Consider the following 16426-nt stretch of genomic DNA (forward strand, 5'->3'; position numbering starts at 1 on the left):
AGAACCGCCCGCCAAAGTCTGAAAATTAATAATCTGGTCAATCACTGGCCACCTGCTGCCAGGGCGAGTGCAGATCTGTTCCTCAGCCGTCAACCTGCAGAGATACGGCATCATCAGTCCAGAGAGCTCCTAACTGTAGCAAAGCTCTGTCTAAACTTACGTATAGAGGTGAAAAGAGAGACAACTCACGGCCAACAATTTGACACTTCACAATAGTTTTCACGGGACCTGACAAGCAAGACTGACAGTTCCCAACCTTCACCTGCGTGGCCCATTTCCTCCCTGTGTACCCAACAGAGTTTTTTTTGGAGACAAATCTTCATGCAGATCAGATAGGTTTAATTTTGGAGCAGTGTTTCTTCCCCACTTCGTGTGTGTGTGTGTGTGTGTGTACACTCGTGCTCCTGCCTATAGTTTTATTCATGCAATTTCAAGTGATTCAGGTATATATTTTTAAAATGTCTGGTCAACATCAAATACAGGAAATACAGCCTTTACCATACGAGGAACAAACCACAACTAAGATGACCAGGAAACATTCATAATTTTTAATTCACACCAGTAATAAAATTGCATTACATTTTTCATAAAATAAATGTTCCAGTTTATATACAGAAAACAGACTGTACAGAGCCCTCCCCAGACCCCAAAAACTCACAAACATACAGGCAATGCAGTGCTCAGCTAAGCAGGCACAACTGTACATCTAAAATTGTAACTGCTTTGTGTTGGGGGGGGGAAAGTACTACAATGTATATAGTCCTTTCTGGACCAAGAATTAAAAAAATATTGCAGGCAAGCTGACGGACGCCCTCACTGCTCGCGCAGCCGAACGTCCATCCCACAGTGCTTCAGCAAAGCAGAGTTTGCTATTGAACCTGGGACTCGAAGCTCCCGTTCAGCTGCCCTTCCTCATAGTCCATCTGACACAAGATCATGTTGTTTTTCAGGAAAAATTTGTCTCCCACACAGAATCTAGAACAGAAAAAGAATTAAGCAGTCTAAGTATTAGTAGGCTTTTGTAAGCAGCTGATTTTATTATGGAAGAAAAGGACACAGAGGTTTAACTCTTTAAGCAGAAGACACCCACTTGTAATACTACAGGTAACATTTCCCTTCGGCTGCACCCAGGGGTTGGGACGAGAGGCTTGGAGGGAACCTGGCTCCAGAGACGACACCTGGGACCTGAGTTCAGTCTCCAGCTCTACTAGTGAGGTGGGGCCGGTTTATTTGCACCCCCCCCTGCCCTTCCCTGCACGTGCTTTTGGGTTTTGTGGTCTATTTTATGACGTTGCGGCAGCCGAGCTCATCTCTTACTCTGCAATTGAACCAAGTGCCTCGGGGGGCAGCTCCCAATCTCTGCCGAGGCCTCCCAGCACCTGCAGGTACTGAGGACAGAAGGAGTTAAGGAATTTATCCCAGCAGACAAGAGGTTTCCAAACTCTGAAAGTGGGAAATCAAGCAGGCTATATTATGCAGAGTATTTGAAGTTTTTGCTGGTATCCATATTTCCACAGTTCCCTCAGGTGAGGCAGTATTTACACTAATTTATAGGCAAGGACCGGCTATTAAGTCCTTCCTCACCCCCTTGTGTACAGTGCTGAACAATAAATAGAAATTTCCTGATGGCTGGACTCCTAACCTTTATCTTCATTGAGCGAAGGGTAATGTTCTCTATATACCATGTAAATTGTTCTATTTGTATTAAAGTTGACAGAGAGGCTTGTGATATTTAACAATTTTATTTGACCATTAAGGTCAAAAAAGTTCCACATATAATATCTGAGAGGTGTAAATTGACAGCCAATAGCTTCTTTGCATTCCCTGCTTGCTTTAGAATTAGAAGCTAATCTTTATTTCTTAAGATAACAAATGATGCTCCCCGAGCCCAGCCCAAGGGCTGCTTCCGTTCAGCACGGGCCCACGGTGCGACAGCAAACCCGAATGCCAGGCAGCGCCTCCTGCCCCAGCGCCGAGGCCCACAGCGGCCCTCGACAGGCACCCGGGCCCCGCGCTGAGCGCCGGCTCCGAAATGACACCGGGGGCTGGCGCGACCCTCTGGGGTAGATGACCCCTTCCCTCGGGAGACTTAGCAGGCCTCTGACCCTCCGGTCCTCTGCTCTGCAGGCAGAGTTTTTGGCAGGGATGTCGCCTAGTTCTTGTCTAAAATACTTTCTAGATTTGTAACCCGGGAGCCCAGGGGCACAGCATCATCCTGAAGCTGATTATTTGGTGCTACAAGCACAGGAGCCATCATTTTAGTACTCCTTTATATGTCCTAGACGGGCACAATTTTTCTCCAGCTGGGCACCTACAAGTAGCTGATTAATTTGCCAAGGCAGTACTACTCAGGACAACTTTGCACTTTACATGATTCTCCCCTCCGCGGCATGTGCTTTAGCAGTTCCGAAATTCCACTATTTTTCGGTATTACAAGTCTAAAAATCCATCTCATTTTAAACTAACAGCTCTTAAGCTAAGAGCAGCACTGCACACGTTCTCCTGAAAACCGCACCTCCACCAGTAGGTTTACTCACTCTGAATAACAGACACAGCTGCTTGCTTTCTGCTACTTATCATTACCTTAAGTACAATATAAATCTCAAGGAACAGCAATGCAAAAATTACTCTTGCCACCAGCATAATCAACAGCTGTCTCTTGCCAAATCTGCTTAGGGTCTAGAGGAGCAAAAGGAGGAGCTGGAGCACTAGAAGTGTGAGTGAACGGAGATGGGCAGAAAGTGGTACTCTGAGATCCCCGGTTGTTTTGTATACTGCTTTAGTATAAAATTATTAGAGACTTTGCTCCGATGGGTTTAACCCTAAGCACAGTCTAACACACAGCAGTTGGCTGGTTAGCTGTAAAGAAGGGCAAGTAAGCTGTAAGAAAACTGAACGGAGAAAAGTCTTCATAATCAAGTATTTTCAGAGCTGGAGAAAGAGGTGGTGTTTCAACATCAGAACTGATTTTGGGATCCATCACTGCAATTCTGACTTTAGGTTTACTGAAACACACTCTCTATTTTCAGTTGAGCTTCAAATGCTGTCCGTTGCAGGAACACAACCCTCCCGCCCTTTTGGGCCAAAATCTCTAGATGACAAGTCACAAACCTTTGAAGGCTTCGGGCCTCAGCCAAGAACACAATTTGCGCATAGCTCTACACTGTCTACGCAGGTCATCTTTCAGAAAAACATTTCAAAAAATGTGTCCCCCAAAACTGAACACATCTCTGTGCGCCAAACAGTGACTGTATCAGAGCTGTGGGATTACCTGTCCTTTCCTGTTCTGCAACGACAGTCTGTGGAGGTTATTTTAAGGGCAAAGCTCTTTGCAGTGAGTACAGTAAGAACGTCGGCTATTTCGAAGGGAAAAGAGGAGTGAGTTGCTTTGGAGCCTTTGTAATAAAGGACAAAATTTAAAAGAAAAGATCTCTCATCCTGAAAAAGGAAGCTAGGCGATACTAACTACGCTTTTCCATGACAGAAGCCAGTGTACGGTAGGATTTCAATGACAAATCGCCGTCCTACAGCCCAGGAGGCCAAGCCCTGCGCTCCTGCCCACCTCCACGTGCAGGCTGGTGGGATAACTCGCCTCCTCCGGGAGCGACCCTGGAGATGCGCTGCCCTGGCACCGGCGTGGCACCTGGGAGCACCGCGCTCCTGCCCAGCGGCACCGAAGGCCGAGCCACGTAGCACAGCGCAGCGCTTCCCGCCGTGCAGGAAAAACCCTACCAAGCAGCAGTTTCAGCTGCGCCTGGCTTCGTGCGGCTTCCGCGAAGGAGCCTCTGCCCAAACCCGCGAGCCACTAGATGTCACTGCTGCCTCGGCGCAATAACCCAGCACGCCGACAGCTTGATTTATGGAAGTCGCCAATATTAATAGGAGAGTTTTCTACCTTGAACAAACACCGCCTCTGTGTTCAATAACGTGACTTCAAGTAAAGCCACCTGAACTGCATACTGCATGCCTGAGTCTCCTCTTGTGTGCACTGGCACGGACCAGGCGCAACTCCATTTATTTGAATGAACCAAACCACAGCAAGGAGAATCAGGCCCCACAGTTTATATGTTCTCATAAGTTTAATGGGGAAAGCGGAGAGGGTCTGTGTGCACGCACTGCGCATTGCTGCACAGACGGACAGCGTACACACTGCACTGGATATCCCACAGCGACTTCTGCTCTAGGGTGAGTGATGAATTTTTAAGTCAAGCTTTTAACTTGACTTTTGCAGAATTAGGTTCTCCATCTTCCCATGAGTTTTGTCATCTCTCTGTTCCCTCATTCTCTCTCTCACGCTTTCACAAACATGGGCTGAAGCATTGCCTTCTAGTCCCATCTTTGGGAAGCACAACCACGGCTCTCAGGACGTGGACTGTATCATGTAAGCGCAGCCTTTGGGCACTGGGCACTTACTGTAGCCTACATAAATAAGCAGCAAGAATGATATGCACTTTCAGTCCTGTTTTGGACAAGGATGGATGTACACATCAAAAAGCGATAATGTATTACGTCTGGCTCAGTGGGCTTCCGTTCTGCCTACAATCACCAACAAACAGGGCACCGTGAAGATCTTTCACAGCCCTCCCAAATTCAGCTGACTACAGGTAGCCTGAGGGAAGACTCTGTGCCTGACCCTTTACTGTACACTTTGACATGCATTCTTCATGGTGTACAACCCAGCCAAAACATGCAAGCTCTATTTAAAGTCACACCACCAGCAACACCTGTTAATCGCACAACAGCTAAAGGGACCAGTTCCTAATGTTGGAAAGGGCTTAACTAGAGTATATTTCCCCTTCCCCTCCCTCCTGTCTGCTCCTTCTTGGCTGTCCCCATTTTTGAGCCTGTCAGAAACTTGATTTAAGCAAAATAAAGCCAGTTTGCCAGAGGAGGTCCTTCCTCCACCATCAGCGTTCTGCAAATAGGGTAGGTGCTGAAAGGATGCCAAAGAGGGTTGTTTTATTCAGCAGCAGCTGTGCTGCATATAACAGTGTCCAGATCTGCAGCCTTTACCCCCCCTGCTCCCAAATCCCACTAGCTCCAAGGGGATTTGCAGTGAGTAAAGGGGCTACAGGTACTAACATGCATCATGCAGGTCAGCCTAATAAGCCCACAAGCTCACCCTAGCAGGCTGCGAGACCCAGAAAGGTAGCACGGATCAAGCATTTCCCCATTTTGTCGGCAAAGGTACAAATTAGTTTGCGTTTGTGTGTACAATAACTGTGTCCTCACCGCTGGTTGCAGAGCTGACAGGCAAAGCAGTCCAAATGGTAAACATTATCTCTGGCCCTCATCACCATCTCAAAGGCAGGGATCAGTTTACTGCAGGCAGCACAATTCCCGGTGGTACCGAAGAGCCTGCCAAAGAAGCACAATCATTAGAAGCCATTTTAATTAAATGGTGGAAGGACTAATTAAGTGTAATTAGCAGTATCAAAAACTGTATTGCACCAATAAATAGAAGTTGCAGTCTCCATTTCACTGACCAACCAGCGTGCGGGAACTTGGGATAAAATTGCCTGGTGAGCAGGCTCCGATTGTCAAGATGAAACTTCATTTGGTTTGTAAGCCTAGGGCTAATTTGCTGTCTAATGGAGAAAAGCATTAAACACTTAGACGGCTATTTTGGGGCTCACAAAATTTCAGTCAAAAACTATCGGCTGCCCCGCGGTGCTGGGGGAGGCTCTCCGAGGCAGCCTTCCCCCTCGCCACCCCCTCGCCCCACCGCTCTTTGCTGTGACCTAGCGGAGGGAGGCAGGCTGGTGGCACGCCAGCCGCTCGCACCAAGACGCAGAAGACTTGCAAACTTTGCCAACTCTGGCAGGCAAAAGCTGTAATATAACTCAGGAAGAAGTTACCTTACTTACCTGTTGTTTAAAATGAAAGAGCACAAATTCTCCTGTGATGAGTAGAGCAGGATTTTGCAACGCATTTCAGAGAGCAATCCCTCCTCGTGCCGCCACGTCCCTCCGGGGGACGCTAAGCCCTTGCACCCCGGCGCGAACAGCTCGCTCTGCCGTTCCGCGCCAGCTCCTGAGCCTCGAGGACAGCCCCTCAGCACGGGAAGCTTTGCCATTTCCACCTTGGCGCTCACTATCTGTCTCCCCAGATGTCTGCTGCTGTTATGGCTCCCGCAGGGGGATTCAACCAAGACCGCAGCATCTTTCCCCGGCCCTGTTCTCGAACACGGCCCTGCAGACCTGCGCGTGTGCCAGGGGCAGCACGCCGCTACTGCATTAAAGCCACAGGAACTGGTCAGGGCATGAATCAACAGGCCAGTAAAACCAAGTGTCACCCAAGACTGTGGTCAATGCACATATGGTTAGCGCTTTGCTTAGGAGAAGATAAAAATCTTATTCTTGGGACTATGAGGCTCCAGACGCATCGCTGCTGCTCATCGCTAGCTCTGCCTGTGGGTAACATGCCACCGCCTGCAGACGTGTCTGGGCTTGGGGGCTGCTTCCAGCCGCTGCTTCTGGCTCAGTCCACAACATACAGACAAGACGCACCAGGAAAATCTATAACCAATTTCTAAACCTGCAATTTGCCAAGCTAATCAATACTAATTATTATTGGCCAGTAATTGTGAACTAAACCACTCGGTAATGTTACAGAAACCTCCACATAACTCTCCCACCCTCACAGTGCTGCACTACCAAAGTTAGCTTGGTCCTCAGTTATAAAAAAAAAGGTTCCCCTTATTTTTCATTAGCAGTTGTATCAGTGGTCTTTCATTACACCTGTCTGGAAGACCTCAAGATTTCTTCTGAAGAAACAGCAATACATTTTCCCTGGAAACTTAACGCAAAACAAACGCGCCTGTGCTACAGTGGTTGCAAAGGCAACACCAAGCATCCTGCCTCCAAGACTCCATTTGAAAAGGCAGAACAAAATCCCATGTAGATACACAGCCCAGCTGCACTGGCAAATTCACTACCTATCCATGCAACATGCATTGGGCAGCCCCTTTCTCCCTGCAAGCTGACTCCCGGCTTGCTCCCGCTCCCGCCGGCTGGCCGGAGAGGCAGCTGGGGGCAGCGCTGGCTTCCCTAACACCAGGGGACTGCGCTGAAAAAAGGTGACATTGAAAGTGTACAGGTCTCCACCCCAAAATGGTCTGGCCCTCACGCAGGACCCGCTTGCAAATCACAGCTGCTAGCAGACATCTCTCCTGTCCCTTCTCCAAAGTTACTGCCCCCCTTCGAGGGGTACCGCACGTCAGCACAGCAAGAACACCCAGCTTTGCTGCAGTTCTGTCATTTTCCGCAAAACAAGGCTTACATTTTCAGAGTACCTAAGTCACAGCAAACTGTGAGCCCAATATATCAGGCAGGGAAACTGGGAGGTTAATCCTAGATTTGCTCTGCGACCAACACTGCTACAAGCACAAGTATAAAATATCCATTATTCATTAGCATCACAGTTGTGTGGAGCTCAGTCTAGATTAAACAAAATAAAGGGGCCCCAGACAGCACCATTTGCATTGTTAAGCAGGCGCTTTTCTTCAGCCTTCAAACAGGAGACTTTTCTAAATGGAAATGATGGGGAAATTGGGACAGATGTTCACTTAACTATTTAAACAGCTAGCTTAAGGAACATGAAAAATGTATTTGGCATCGCATTCACCTGTCCCCTTTCAGGGGTTTGGGGGTAAAACAATTGTTAAACAGCTTTGAATGTTTGCATAAGATCTGAAGCTTATGTTTGGTCCAGCTGAAATCATGTTGCCTTCTAATGTCTATACAAACGTGGCTTCCAGCTAGTCAGCACGCTAATCTTTTTCTCTTCTATCAACTTTCAGTCCTCCATCCCCTCCCTTTCCCAACAGATGAACATTTCACACTTATTCTAGCACTTCCTAATTTTAATCTGCTTTACAGGGAGTGATTTAGAGACCTGTATATTCACCATGGTTCTAAAAATACACTGCAACTTGTAGCTCAGTGAACACAGACCCCCCCCCCTTTTTTTTTTCCAATCTGCTGGAAGAAAAGCAAAATGAACAAGATTTTTGCCTTTTTGTTTTGTTTTTTAAAAATTGCCACCTCTGATACTTACTTACCCAGAGGCTACATGAGCTGAAAATTTCTGAGGTGGGAAGCTTAACATTTTTGGAGGAGGGAGAGAAGACAAGAAGCAGGAAGAAAATCTTCTACCAAAACCCCCATCTGTGGTTAAATTTAAAACAACCCCACACGAACGAACTGATCTGCATTCTGTCCCCTAGACACCTTCATAACAGATGCGATACTCTCTCACAAATTCACACAAACAAAGTTTAAGCGCATTAGAGAAATCTATCAGAAGATGCTCAGCATCTACTTACCAACTTGGTGCTATTGGCACAAAAGAAGGTCGAAATATAGAAAGGTTTCAGTTTGGAGTTGTTTTGCTTCTTCTATAAAAACATTTTTTTCCATCTCCCTTTTGAAGTTAAAAGGCAACAATTTTTAAGTACAGATTTCTTCTCTCTTATGTAACAGGAAGACCTAGCCAGCTTGTAAATAAGCACAGACTATGCAGATTTAAAATTTAACACAATTAAACTTTTACCCTGTGGTAGTAATTATGTTTAATGGCTCTTAGCCTGAACTTAACCGTGTCTATTGTGGTCAGCCAGTCTAAAAGCAGCAGTTTGTCCAAGGACAATTTTCTGTAGTTTACAGGCACACTAAAAACCCAGCTATGCTCTAGTCTGATTGGCCATTGATGTCACTGTGTATAGTAAAAATTAAAGCTAATTGGCATACGGGAGCAGCAGTGAATACAAATGAATTGATGGGAAAAGAGGGGAGTGCTCTTGGAAGTAGCATGCAACTGTCAGAGGATGCTTTCTGTGTAGAGTCTTGTCGGGACTGAAGAGCAATCTTCCGTACAATTATCCAGAACTCACCCATTCCACAGTCAGTTCCTGAAGTTAACTCAACGTTTAGTAAAACCATCATCACCCTACAGCTTTTGGGGGAGAAGAGAATGGCCAACGGTCCTTACTGTAGGGAAAACGCAAAGAAACTTCGCATAAAAGGTTTAGAGCACCTCTAAAGATTTTTCCTTCCCAGACCATAAATGCAGGTTGGCGATACTGAGGAGCTGGTTACCTATTTCTGTCATCACTAAAAACAACAATCTGTTTTATTCCCTGCCTACAAGGAAAGAGTACCTGTTTCCCATCTTCTCTCTAGGCCAGGGTCCGGCTAGCTAATAGCTTGCAAGAGGGAAGGAGTCTTCCCTCCACATAAAAAAGTGAAAATTTTGGAGCTGTTGACTTCACAAAAGGAGATAAAAAAGAGGAACCAGGACAAGCACATATAAATAATGAATGGTACAGAATGGATAGGTTGGGAGTTTCAATCTTTTTTTATTTTTTTAAACACAACGTAAGCACTAGGCATAAGTTCAAAATTAAACAGCTGAGTTGAAACTGATAATTCCCCCCCAAAATAGGCCTTGTCAACACTGAAAGGTAAGAATTAAGAGTTGAAAGAAGATTAAACACTTACCTAAAGATAAGCATCTACATTTGTAGATATCTTGTATACTTAAATATTTGTCTATATATTTGTATACCCAGATTATCTGGCTACACAGGTTTTCAAAGAGCTACTGAACCCCCTGCTCATATCCTCTCCAACTAGAATGTGAACCTGGTTTTCCCATACACTTTCCTTCTGTTTCTGCTGTTGTTTATTTCCTAGATTCATCAAGACCTACTCTAGATCAAGACTTGTTTTACACACCTGAATTTATTGCTATAAAAGATTTTCCCCCTACCATTTGAAACAACTAGCCTTCTAGTGAGGCAGACTCTTACAGCTCACAATCAGTATTTTTCCCAAAACCATGCATCCAAGGATATTAGAATAAGAAATATACTGACATGTAAGTCTGATTTGACAAAAGCACTGAATATGCCAATAACTGCATGAAAAGTCTGAACATCAGTTAAAGAGATAAAAAGTGTAAACTCAAAAGCAACTTGAGGCTCAAGATTCCCAATTTCCCTGTAATCAGCCTTTGTGTAATATTCAAAGAAATCATTTGTTTCTCCTTGCTACCGTGAAAAGTAGTATAGAAATCAGATAAAAATATTGCATTAGCCACAGGCATTTTGGCATGGTAAATATATTAGTTGGTGCACCCTTCTTTCCGGGATAATATTGTCAGTGATGCAGTGGAAAGTCATGTCAGTCGAAGGAAGGGAAATGCATTTTGATACTAATGAAGTTGGTCAAGTTGTCCTTTCATGATGCCTTCAAGTTCAGTTCAGAAGAATTTACATCTTGCATGCCAAAGGGGTTGTCATTCATGGGTAGCTAAACAGGAGGAGCTGAACCAGTGTAGTATAAAAAGCCCTCCGGTTGGGTGACCACACTAGCTCACAGATTACTGGGCATAAACTTCAAGGTTGCTCAAGGATGTCTGTCTTCAGCTGGAGAACTCACTTGAATGTTCACTTATTCTGTCTTCTTTGGTCTCTCCCTCTGTATTTTTGGGATACTTACAGCTGGTGCTAGGACTCTGATACAAGGTAGAAGTCGTCCTTGTCTTCTTCCCCTGCCACAGCCTTCCTATGGCAAAACTGATGCCGCTGACATTAAAACCCATCTTGGCTGTCTCAGCCACTGCGGAACACACACGGAGCAATGTTCTCTTAGGGGAGTTTAAAAACAGCTGTCAGAAAACTGCCAGTTTGAAAGTGCTAGAGGCATGTTAGTACATCAAAGCCCAGAAGAATTACTCCCAACAAGCTTTCTTCTTCATCGGGAGGTTATGGAGGAAAAGAAAAAGAAAAAAAGAAAAAAGCCAATGAACAAACTAAGCATGGCTTGTTTATCCTGGAAAGCTTGGGCTGTGGGAAACTCCTGGACCAGCTACTACAGAGAAAAAGATCTGTGCTTTAACAGCACAAAGCACAACAGTGCTGCCAAGACACAACGTATTTTGAGCCTAATTAATCCTCCTTAATCTGTATAGATACCAAGTGTAGAAGCAGGAGTATCCTATGTAGCATGTAAGATTCTCTGTTGCGATGAAAGTCAATTCAGGAACATTTTTAGGCTCTGAGCAGATACCATTTGTTCAGCCAGACTGCATTTACACCTCTTCTCCTCACAAGGAAAGAGCACTTCTGGACATAAACACACTGAATGTGTCCCTTGAAAAGCAGATCACCACCTAACACTGCACACTGTTGGCGCACGTACGCGCACTATGTTCTTATTGCAAAAAAACAAAAAAAATGCTCTTCCCTGCTTCAAATGTGTTTCAGCATCTGCAGTCTGAAGCTACATTCAGGAGCATTATTGATGTTTCTGATAGTTTAGCTTAAATTTTGCTAGTTTTGGTATCTGCTCTTCGATTTCTGAAGACTTGTGCTTAAATGCACAAGTCAGTTTGACTGTTTGGTTTAGTGCCTTCATTACTGACATGCAGAAGCCCACTAAAAGCAAGGTATTTGCCTGCATTCTTCTGCATCAGAGAGAAAATCCTTCCACGCCTTGGTACAATCACTTTTTATATTCCATAACAATAATAAATGCTGCACATTTGCTGGATACAGGACGCTTCATCTAAAGGGATCCCAAAGCAATTCACTAACAACTAGTTTCACTAACTGAAACTGCTAGTGACACTCGGAGCAGAACAAAAACCAATATCCCAAAACTGGAAACCATAGTAATTGTGACTTGACTTATTTGGATGAGGAACTGCCCACCGCAGAGTTCAGTAAGGATGGAGTCAAAGCTTCCACGATACAAGGAGCGCTCTGGGGGCGTCAGCGCCGGGGGCTCGGACAGGCATACAGGGTTGCAGAGTTCTTGCCCGTCAGTCGAAGGCACCGACTTCATGCTCAGGTTGCAGTACTGATCAAAAATATGTGGAAATTTAGTGAAATGAATTTCTATCAAGTCCACTGAGAACAATATCAGGCCTTTCCAGAAAGTCTTTCGCTCCTACTGATTTGCCATAACTTTTTCAGGCAGGTTTTGAGGTTTCTTTGGAGTCTAATTAAGGTCCCAATCATTTTAAGTATCAAAAAAAAAAAAAAACCCTCACAAGCTCTAGCAGCACACCGTATATGCAGAAGTGACAGTTCTGTTCCTGTCAAAGTGAGTCTGACTTGCCTTTGCTTGCGTGAGGGTACAACGCCACCAGAACTGGAATAAAAAGGAAAAAATTCTTCATTGTTCTTCATCAGCACATCACCCTGAAATTCAAGTTGTCGGTTCCTCCTGGGAAACCCTGATACAACACCCAAACCATCACAGCGAGCTAGGTGAATGTTTAATTACGGCTCAGAACGACCACGTAATTGCTGTTTGTAGGGTCTGAAGAATTTTCAGAGCAGCATCCTGAGGTCCTCTATCCCAGAAGCACTTTCTTCAGTAGCATTTGCTTATCAAAAATAATTAGAGGTAGAAATGCTGGAGCTCTGATTGTGAAACAAATGGTAAATCTATTTGCTCAGACAAAATGTATCAAAAGATACATCTAGACACAGCTGGAGACTGAGGTGATACCACAAGGATAACAACTCAAGATCCAATTTCATCTTTCATGATTAAAAAATGAGCAAGAAAGTGTTTTATGAAATGTGAAGGTTAACAAATGTTCCTTCACAAGCAATGACGACAGTTTATCTTTTGAAACAAATGATTTGGCTATGGTCTGCTAGCAGATCCTGAAATACACTTGAAAAATTTCTTCCAAAAGCCCAGTGAGGACGAGCACGCGCAGCAGAGAGCCCAGCGCTGCATCCGACACCACGGCCTGCTTGGCAGCAGCGTGGCCGGAGGCGGCCGTGCTCCAGCAGCACTGCGCTGCCCCACGCAGCTGCCCAAGCTAAGCCTCGTCCCGGGCCCCACGCCGGCTGCAGCTGCCCAGCTAACGCAGGGCTCTTCTTCGCCGGCAACCACGGCGCAGGGGCTCTGCTCCTGAGGACGCTGCCCAGCAAAGGCCACGCCTGAGCAACCGCCCCAGCCAAATTTCTGGGCTGCCCACAACCTTCCAGGCATCCTTTCTGGCACCATATTAGCGCAATACTTGACACTGGTCTTATTCAAAGACATGTATAGAAAGTGGTCAGCAATTAATTCCTTTCACTGTCCTCCAAATAAAGTACTCGCTTTTTGGTGTGAGGGCAGTGCAAAGTATGAAAGCTTATTTATGGGACTGAATTCTGCTGAAATTTGGCAAGTAGAACAAGTATCATGGGTTTGTTTAGCCAGGGGAAAAAAAACCCATGGATATAGGCTCTAAAATTATTAAAGAGAAGGAATTAAACATGATGGGAATGGATGATTGTCCAAGAAGAAAAACACGAAATACCAGGAGTGAACTGACAACAGAGAAGATGGCGACAGCAACTTTAGTTCCTTCTGTTCACAAAACTAACAACTAAAATCAAGAGAGAAGGAAATATTCTGTGTAGAAGGCAATAGAAGATGTTTTAAGGTAAAAAAAAAATTGCTTGATAGTTTCATAAAATAATGGACTCCATAGCACCTTATCAATTCCTATTCTATGACGCTAAAAGAGTTACCTAGCAGCAAGAAAACAGAATGCAAGAGTGTAGCAGAACCCCCCAAAAAGCATATAAACATAAATTTATTTATTAGCAAGAACGCAAAACATCCCAGCTATGAATCTGGCTAAACAGCTGAAGTCTCTTAACAACTGTGTTACAAAATTAGTGTTACTGCTTCCTGCCCCATTCTTAGTTGCATTCTCTGGGATACAATGATTATGTTGCACTTTCCAGCAAAAACAGATATGATATATTTCCAGTGGTCTAAGCAGCTATAACAGACTAAATTAAGAAAAGGGGAAAATATTTAAAGTAGGAAGTACTAAAAAACCCCCACAGAAATTAGCTAGCAACATAATGAATCTATCCACAGCCATCGTCTGAGGTGGTTAAGACTCACCAGAGACCTAGAGGAGATTCTGCAGCCAGTCAACGTGCTCAGCGCCTCTAGGGATACACACAGACTACTCCCATTTTTGCTCACAATATCTAAAATTTCTTTGGCACGGAGATTGTCTGACCCAGTGTTACGGGGCTACACAAGTCTCTGCCTCACAGTTTGACAGTGCTGCACAAACACCAGCAGACTCCCCCCTTGGATAACCGGGGGTTATTCTAGCCTGACAAACGGAGGCAGAGGAGCTGGAAGAGCCCTTTCACGCACAGAAAAAGTTTGCTTCAGGGACCACACTTCACTCTTGCTACGACAGAAGCTGCATAGACACGGTAAAGCACCAGCCCCAGCTGCTGCCTTCCACGTGTCACACCACATCCTGCCCTCCCTTCTCAAAGGCTGGATCTGCACCTCCTGGCTGCCCCCCTACCTTAGCACAGCCTGCCTGTGTGCCCCAGCGAGACCAGCTCTCTAGTGCCCAATTAGAAGACCACAGATTAAGCTTTTCCACCTCAGAGCAGCGCTGTCGAGATAAACCAATGGAGGAATGAGATGCTCCACAACTACGGTGATAAGCAGGTTCTTGTAAGCGTAACAGCATTGCCACGCTCTCCTTTGGCTAGTCTAAGGCGCCTGATTCAATGCTGTACATTAGTTTTGTTACGAAACTAGAACAAACCAAAATGAACACAGTGCTCATTAAATGGAGGAAATACTAGGTAGCTCATAGGTCTCAAAAAGCAAACATAAATGGGAATCACTGCCCAGCAGATATATTTCTAGTGGGGTTCTGCAACACTGAATATCTTTCTTTCAGGTCAGATTAAAAAAAAGCACTGTTTATCAAGTGCACGAATGACAAAGTCTGGAAAAGTGATAAACAATGAAGAGGAGGATGACTGATGGGGAGAGCTTGATCACTTGGCAAGCTGGGTGTAAACAAGCAATGTGTTTTAATACAACCAAGTGTAAAGAAACACTCTCGAAACTAATGTGGCGTATAGCTTCCGGAAGGAAGACTAATCCTGGAAGAAGCTCTCCTGAAAGGTACTGGGGTTCCTTGTGATTAGCAGCTAATAAATCCCCATTGTGGTACTATGTTAAAAAGAATTAATGTGATCCTTGAACAAGTTGAACAATGCTTCAGAACAGTTATATTCTTCATTGCTAAGTCAGAATTATGCCCGCAATACAGGAAGAGTACAGCTGAACTGAAGGAGGGTCAGTGAAGGACCAAAACGACAGCTGGGGGTCAGAAATCTGTGTGTTACGGAGCCTTCCGGAGCTCAGCTTCTCCAGCTAGCACAGAGAGGGTCAAGGATACCTCCAGAGCAAGTGACTCATGGTACTAGTAAATACTCAGACTTAAAATAAGGTACAAAACGTATTTCATAATAGCAAAGATAGTTAATTCTTTCCTCATCACATCCTCTCCACCTTTCCAATGGCTGCTTACCCTGTCTTTCCCTCTTCGGACATGTTCTACCCTTACTTTGGCCTCTCCACACCTACAATTTGGGGACACACCCCACCTCCCCTGGGTAGGCCTGTGACTGCTGCCTGCATGGTGGAATCTGAGCCGAGGCATTTCACGTGTGCCCTGGTGAGCTTCAGCTCAACCAGGAGCAACCCCCCGGAGGAGGCGGCTCTGGTATGCTGACTGCCGAAAGGCAAGGGGGCAGTTCCAATAAAGCAGCTAACAGACTTATTTCTTCTTATTGGCTCAAGGCTCATTCTCTCATTTTCTGAGGGAGAAACTTGTCGAGGTTTTACTAAGAAAAAACTTATGACTTTTCAGAAATATGTTTTATACTGAAACATATGAAGCATCTGAGTGTCGACACTAACATAGATGGCTTTTTAATACCACAAGATTAGCTGGCTTTACACCTCCCTATCTTAAAACAGTGTATTGTTTTTGTTTTGCTTCAGATGTGTTTGCTGGTTGAGGCTGAATAGGAAATGCTATCAGCGCTTTATGGAAAAAAAGAAAACACACATTAGCTGGAGAACAAGTACATTCTTCCAAAGGAAAAATGAAAGAAAACTGTGCGAGTGTTTTGCAGTGTAACCCTCATAAGAATGTCTGTATTAGGGCTGCTGCTTATTACAATTTATTTGTGCTTATCTAGGATACTCTTATACAAATCCCCCACATACATCAGCCAAAAAATCCCATGTGTTGCTATTTATTACAGACACACTGACAGGATAGTTTTAACTCAGAGTTGTTTATGGGCTCTGTAGACTTCCTCATGAGGAAAAACAAAACTGAAGTTAATCTGTAATTTTGGACTGTTTTGCTCTGTTTACTTACACTCTGAAACTTACTGAATGCAAGTGTTGGAAGTCTGTCTAAAAGCTATCATTGAAAGAGAAAAGGAAAAGGTAAAGTCATTGTGCAAGAGCATAACATTACAGATATGCAAGAACAGTTCATAATCTTGTCCTAATTTTTCTCAGTAAACACTTTTTGCTTTTATTTCATAACAATAAAAAGTTAA

General features: G+C 44.6%; 1 protein-coding gene across 3 annotated transcripts in view; it reads right to left on the reverse strand.

Annotated features, from left to right (window-relative positions):
- Positions 1-537: 537 nt before the first annotated feature.
- LMO1 (LIM domain only 1) overlaps positions 538-16426 on the reverse strand; it is a 61733-nt gene continuing 45844 nt past the window's right edge. For all 3 annotated transcript variants that reach the window (XM_067295524.1, XM_067295521.1, XM_067295522.1), the window contains 2 exons: positions 5233-5358; positions 538-975 (listed from right to left, as the gene is read on the reverse strand). In XM_067295524.1, coding sequence (XP_067151625.1) covers positions 870-975; positions 5233-5358 — 232 coding nt within the window. In that variant the 3' untranslated portion in view covers positions 538-869. The remainder of the gene's footprint in view (positions 976-5232; positions 5359-16426) is intronic.

Source organism: Apteryx mantelli, chromosome 4 (assembly GCF_036417845.1).
Source record: "Apteryx mantelli isolate bAptMan1 chromosome 4, bAptMan1.hap1, whole genome shotgun sequence".
In the NCBI taxonomy this organism is placed as follows: domain Eukaryota; kingdom Metazoa; phylum Chordata; class Aves; order Apterygiformes; family Apterygidae; genus Apteryx; species Apteryx mantelli.